This window comes from Lactuca saligna, chromosome 4, assembly GCF_052625555.1.
Source record: "Lactuca saligna cultivar CGN05327 chromosome 4, ASM5262555v1, whole genome shotgun sequence".
NCBI classification, from domain to species: domain Eukaryota; kingdom Viridiplantae; phylum Streptophyta; class Magnoliopsida; order Asterales; family Asteraceae; genus Lactuca; species Lactuca saligna.
Window position 1 is genome coordinate 74,261,323 of NC_136420.1, and position 7,396 is coordinate 74,268,718.

General features: G+C 28.7%; 1 protein-coding gene across 1 annotated transcript; it reads right to left on the bottom strand.

The window, feature by feature from the left end:
- Nucleotides 1-722: 722 nt before the first annotated feature.
- Nucleotides 723-4,142, bottom strand: LOC145042141 (uncharacterized). Its single transcript, XM_078990521.1, has 8 exons — nucleotides 3,928-4,142; nucleotides 3,765-3,859; nucleotides 2,858-2,946; nucleotides 2,655-2,778; nucleotides 2,113-2,568; nucleotides 1,890-2,029; nucleotides 1,576-1,800; nucleotides 723-1,051 (listed from the first exon to the last, which is right to left on the bottom strand). Exons 4-6 carry the CDS (start codon nucleotides 2,670-2,672, stop codon nucleotides 1,913-1,915), a joined length of 591 nt encoding a protein of 196 aa, XP_078846647.1. The 5' UTR covers nucleotides 2,673-2,778; nucleotides 2,858-2,946; nucleotides 3,765-3,859; nucleotides 3,928-4,142; the 3' UTR covers nucleotides 723-1,051; nucleotides 1,576-1,800; nucleotides 1,890-1,912.
- Between the last annotated feature and the right edge of the window lie 3,254 nt (nucleotides 4,143-7,396).

Genomic DNA, 7,396 nt, shown 5'->3' on the forward strand with positions numbered 1-7,396 from the left:
TTCACTACTAGAAAACTAAGTAATTACCTACAGCATAATTGGTAGTAAATCCGTAGGAACAAGGCGTTACCTACAGATTTCCTACAAAAAACGGTTTGTAGGGAAAACCCTCGTGGGTAATTTTTTCCTACAAATTAGCTACAAACGTTCCTACGCATTTCCTACGGAATATTCTGTTACAAATTTAACTACGGAATACCTACGGAACACGTTAACTACGGAGTACTTACAGATTACCTACGGGTTATTTAGCTACGGAACTCCTACAAAATACATACAGATTATTTTCCTACGGAATACCTACGAAATGATTTTCCTACAGAATACCTACCAACTACTTTACCTACGGAATACCTACGAAATGATTTTCCTACAGAATACCTACCAACTACTTTACCTACGGATTACCTACAAATGATTTTCCTACAGAATACCTACTAACTACTTTACCTACGGATTACCTACCGACTGATTTTCCTACAGAATACCTACCAACTACTTTACCTACAGATTACCTACCAACATTTTTTTTCCTACAGAATACCTACATATTTTATTGGATTTTATTTCTTATCGAATACCTACTGAATATTTATTTCCTACAAATTTTCTATGAATTTTTTACCAATTTTTGTTGCTATATTAAATTTATAATTCCTACATAATTATAATTTAAAAAATATCCAAATTTTCTGCTAAAAAAACCAAATAAATAATTAAAATAATAATCAAATACCATTACATTCATTACCATTAAAATAGTCAATAACATGCCATTCATACATTCAAATACTCAAAATACCATTACAATACCATTACAAAAACTAAGAACAAGTCAATAACATAACATTAATTTAGTGTTCTAAAACAAAAACTAAGAACTACTTGGTGGATTATCGGACGGATTAATTTATTTCATAAAAGCCGCCAATTGTCGTTGCACTTGCAATTCCATTTCATTTCGCATTTATTGCATTTGCAAATTCATTTCACTTTGCTTTTCTTCCATGGCTTGTTCCATGTTTGATATTTTTTGTCGCAATTCATTTACCTAAATATAGCAAGACAAACACATGCAGTTAGTAAATGTAATTCAACTTTAAACCATGATAGCAATGTACTTTACTTTTAATTCAATATAAAAACACACTACTGCTAATAAAAATGTACATTGTTTTTAACATCCATAATAATAACTTTTTATATGCATAATAATAACATACTATATTTTTATCCATTATACCATTGTACTTTACATTTCCAATCCATAATATCAATATATTTAAATTATTATCAATAACAACAATTTACTTTACCAAATATCAATAATAGCAACATACTATAATTTTCATTCATTATAGCATTATGTTTTACCTAATTTAATAATAACAACAAAGTATCATTTTCAACCATAATAACAATGCACTTTACCTAATATCAATAATGACAACATATTTCAATTTTCACCCGTAACAACAATGTACCTTACCAATATGAGCATATATTTTTCAGCCATATTAAGTACCTCTTTACTTGATTTTTTGTATCTATAATATATTATGTAAATAATAGTACCTCCTGTTGTGACTTTGCAAAGTCAGCAGAAGCTGAAGTTGACTCATAAGAATATGCACCCGTCATCAGAAAGTGCAGATCCGAGTATCCTGCCCCATAGATAGAACCTTTTTGTTTCCTGCCTTTCCTAAGCAATTGTGTTTGGGTCCACAATTCAGGATCATTCACATTATGTTGAGTCGGATCATCACCATATTTTTTAGATAGGGATGTGTTATATGATTCCTACAGCATGCCAAAAGAAAGGTTTTGTTATTGTACTAAAAAGTAAAAACTAATGTTAGTAAATATATAAAAAGATAAAGACAACTTACGATCGCCACTCTAGATGTCTCATTCACAAAATCCACTTGCGCCTCTTTATCTCCCCAAAATATATTTTCTTTGATTCAGCAGTAAAATGTGTCTTATAATAAAGATCAATGAAAGAGGGTTCTTCACCCGTCAACTGTTTCTATATAAACGACACAATATAATTGATATAATTAGTGTTGAAAGAAAAATTTATCACTAAAATCTATAATTAGGATTACTTACCAATTTAAGACGGTGCTCCTCAAATCTAATGCTACCACCCGTATGTCTGGCTGCCCCCCCCAGAATCAGTGTTACGGTTGTTTTTTCCGCTTTTGGACAACTTTTTCCACTCATCCGTGTCCCATTTATGTAATATATATATATATATATATATATATATATATATATATATATATATATTATACAAAATAAAAAACAACAAAATAAGCAATAATGTATTAGATTTCTATCCCTGCATAAACGTCGCCAAACATCTATATGTATTTCAGCAGGATTGTAATTTGCAACAATCTCAAAGTTATCATTAATCTCTGTGATAACGTGGCCAGCTTTTCTTGCAGAATTTGCCGATGCTTCCCTAGCATCCCTCATTCTACCCCTGTAGCGATCTTTCAGTGTATTCTCAAAACCTTCATGAATTAACCCTTCTTCATTTGGATCCCACCGGTATTGTGTCTGTAAAAAATAAAAAGTAAATGTTTAAAATGCAAAATAACAGTGAATGAGAAATAGATAATAAAAATAAATAATTGATATATTACCCTAAAACGCTCAAACATTTGAGTGACAACTTCCTTCGAAGTTTTTTTATAAGTAACCCAAGGTTCATTTATAGACTGCCAAAATATCTTTACGATCGCCCGATGAATACTTTGTCTCCTAAACCTATAATATTGAAATAACCATATAAGGATAATTATAACATCAAAAATAGTAAATTTATAATAATTAAAAAAAGACTTACTTGTACCCCTTTCGTGTGATAAATGGCCTATGAGAGCCATTCGAATCTGCATCATTTGATCCACCATGTGTACCCGAATAATGGGGCGTCTGAAAAGGGATTAAAACATAACTGATGACTTGGAAAAACATATAAAATTATAGCATAGTATGTTATGCTTTTTTTTCATCTAATATTTGCTGAACATCAAGTGGTTTATGGTGATACGGATGTCGATGGTTGTTTGTGGAAATTAAAATATAAATGGATTTTTGTTGATTGTTTGAAGGGGATCAAATATTTACTATTGACAAATGGATGTTTGGGTATATTTGACATTCATGTGGATGACTTTTATGGGGCATAAAATATTAAAACTTTTCCTCTTTGCTGCAATTATATGATGGATTCCAGAAATTGAAATAACAAAACGCTTGTAATTAAATAGTTATTCTATTAATTATGTTGCACTGGTGGGATAATTATTGATATTAGATAATTGTAACAATACATTTACATAGGTAAGGATTCCAATTATGGGATAATTATTGATATTAGAAAATGGTAACAATACATTTACATAGGTAAGGATTTCAATTATGTTTTTTTATTCAAATTTAGTTCAATTAGTAGAAGAGTGTCTTCAATGGTGCCTATTCCAGGGATTAAAGGTAAAATCCCTTACAATAATATGCAAATGGACAAGTTACAGGTATTGCTGCAGATTAATGATTCAAGTTCTCTGGGTCTAAATTTGTGAAATATACTACAATGGACAACTTACAAGTATGGAAAGCATAGCTGACAAAGACAATTGAAATCACAGAAACTAAAATTGATTCTCCAGGGGCAAAATTTGTGAAATGTAAGCAAATTGAAAAATCAAAGTCTTGTAAAAGTGTGAACAAACTAAAATAGAAATACATACCTGCAGGTCTCGACGATGGGAGTGTGGGGTAGCGACGGTGGTGGTTTGGGATAGTGCCGGTGGTGGAGTGCGACAGCGACAGCTGGAGGGGAAACCTGCAACTATTTTGTCAATGTGGGTCGCCAATCGGTTGTCTGGAAATCGCAAAAGTGAAATTGGTTACCTGAAATTGTCAACGATGTAGGTATTGGTCGGGAATTGTCACCGGGAGTGTTGCAGCAAGGTCGGAAATCGCCGGTGTTAGGCGTAGGGTTTTGTTTGAGTAAGTAATGGATGACTCCACGACTAACGATTAGAGTAGCGGGGAATTGTATTTTGGGAAGCGTAGGAATTGCGTAGGTAAAAGGATGCGTAGGAATTCTGTAGGCATCTCTAATTATTTAGGTAAATTGCAAATACTTGATAATAACAAAAATAAATCGGTGTCTTTTTTTTTGGTGTCTAATTTATGCGTAACAAGTTAATATAACAAATATTAATTCCTTGAATAAGTAATTGAATATAATGTGATCGATACAATATTTAAATTTATTAAACTTTAAAAATCATTTTGACTTCTCCCAAAATAAAAGTTGAATTTTCTTTTAAAATGAATTTTACTCTACTTTACAAACATATAAGTTGGTGAAAAAAAAACATCAAAATATAATAATATTGTGAAAAAAAAATTAAACCGAGAAAACAATAATAACTTTTATTTATATTATATATATAAGAAAAGAATAATAAAGTTTTAAATGAGTAATGAGTTCTAACGATGCATACATTTGTATATATATGTTTATGTTAAATATAAGTTGGTGAAAACAAAACATTCAAAGTATAATTATATTGTGAAAAAAATAAAACTAAATAAATTATATTTTCCCTTAAAATATATAAAATAAAATAAAACTTTACGTAATCTGTAAGTAAATAACTACAGATTAACTACGGATAAAGGCTATCTGTAGGTAATCCGTAGGTATTTACCTACAGATTACCTACGGTATTTTTTTATTTCTCAATTTTCGATGGTCAAATATCGTTTTTTTCATTTCGTTTTTTTCACAACTTAATTATACTTTGATTGCTTTGTTTTAACCAATTTATACATAACATAAACTTACAAACAAACGTATGCATCATTAGAAATACTAAATTTAAATTTAGATAGTTTTTTGTTTGTTCTGTATATAGTAATGGTTTCTAACTAGGCATACGTTTGTATGTATGTTTATGTTATGTATAAATCGGTCAAAAGAGAGTAATCAAATTATAATTAATTTGTGAAAAAAATAAAACGAAAAAAACAACATTTGATACTTCAAAAATAGAAAAATAAAAAATGACCGTAGGTAATCTATAGGTAAATACCTACGGATTGCCTACAGAATAAGGTAATTTGTAGGTAATCCGTAGGTATTTACCTACAGATTACCTACGGTATTTTTTTATTTTTCAATTTTCAAAGCTCAAATATCGTTTTTTTCACAACTTAATTATACTTCGATTGCTTTCTTTTAACCAATCTATGCATAACAAAAACTTACAAACAAACATATGCATCATTAGAAAAACTAAATATGAATTTAGATAACTTTTTGTTTGTTCTGTATATAGTAATGGTTTCTAACTAGGCATACATTTGTATGTATGTTTATGTTATGTATAAATCGGTCAAAACAAAGCAATCAAAGTATAATTAAGTTGTGAAAAAAATAAAACGAAAAAACAGCATTTGATACTTGAAAAATAGAAAAATAAAAAATGATCGTAGGTAATCTGTAGGTAAATACCTACGGATTGCCTACAGTATAAGGTAATTTGTAGGTAATCCGTAGGTATTTACCTACAGATTACCTACGGTATTTTTTTATTTTTCAATTTTCAAAGCTCAAATATCGTTTTTTTTTTTTTCGTTTAGTTTTTTTCACAACTTAATTATACTTCGGTTGCTTTGTTTTAACCAATTTATACATAACATAAACTTACAAACAAACGTATGCATCATTAGAAAAACTAAATATGAATTTAGAAAGCTTTTTGTTTTTTCTGTATATAGTAATGGTTTCTAACTAGACATACGTTTGTATGTAAGTTTATGTTATTTATAAATCGGTCAAAATAAAGCAATCAAAGTATAATTAAGTTGTGAAAAAAATAAAACGAAAAAAACGACATTTGATACTTGAAAAATAGAAAAATAAAAAATGACCGTAGGTAATCTGTAGGTAAATACCTACGGATTGCCTACAGTATAAGGTAATCTGTAGGTAATCCGTAGGTATTACCTACAGATTACCTACGGTATTTTTTTATTTTTCAATTTTCAAAGGTCAAATATTTTTTTTTTCGTTTCGTTTTTTTCACAACTTATTTATTCTTTGATTGCTTTGTTTTAACCAATTTATACGTAACATAAACTTACAAACAAACGTATGCATCATTAGAAAAACTAAATATGAATTTAGATAGCTTTTTGTTTGTTCTGTATATAGTAATGGTTTCTAACTAGGCATACGTTTGTATGTATGTTTATGTTATGTATAAATCGGTCAAAACAAAGCAATCAAAGTATAATTAAGTTGTGAAAAGAATAAAACGAAAAAAACGACATTTAAAACTTGAAAAATACAAAAATAAAAAATTACCGTAGGTAATCTGTAGGTAAATAGCTACGGATTGCCTACAGAATAAGATAATGTGTAGGTAAATACCTACGGATTACCTACAGATTACCTACGGTATTTTTTTATTTTTCAATTTTCAATGGTCAAATATCGTTTTTTTAGTTTCATTTTTTTCACAACTTAATTATACTTCGATTGCTTTCTTTTCACCAATCTATACATAACATAAACTTACAAACAAACGTATGCATCATTAGAAAAACTAAATATGAATTTATATAGCTTTTTGTTTGTTCTGTATATATTAATGGTTTCTAACTAGGCATACGTTTGTATGTAGGTTTATATTATGTATAAATCGGTTAAAACAAAATAATCAAAGTATAATTAAGTTGTGAAAAAAATAAAACGAAAAAAACGACATTTGATACTTGAAAAATAGAAAAATAAAAAATGACCGTAGGTAATCTGTAGGTAAATATCTACGGATTGTCTACAGAATAAGGTAATTTGTAGGTAATCCGTAGGTATTTACCTACAGATTACCTATGATATTTTTTTATTTTTCAATTTTCAAATGTCAAATATCGTTTTTTTCGTTTCGTTTTTTTCACAACTTATTTATACTTTGATTGCTTTGTTTGAACCAATTTATACATAACATAAACTTAGAAACAAACGTATGCATCATTAGAAAAACTAAATATGAATTTAGATAGCTTTTTGTTTGTTCTGTATATAGTAATGGTTTCTAACTAGGCATACGTTTGTATGTATCTTTATGTTATGTATAAATCGGTCAAAACAAAGCAATAAAAGTATAATTAAGTTGTGAAAAAAATAAAACGAAAAAAACGACATTTAATACTTGAAAAATAGAAAAATAAAAAATGATTGTAGGTAATCTGTAGATAAATAACTACGGATTGCCTACAGAATAGGGTAATCTTTAGGTATTTACCTACAGATTACCTACGGTTTTTTTTTTTTTTTTTTTTTCAATTTTTAAAAGTCAAATAT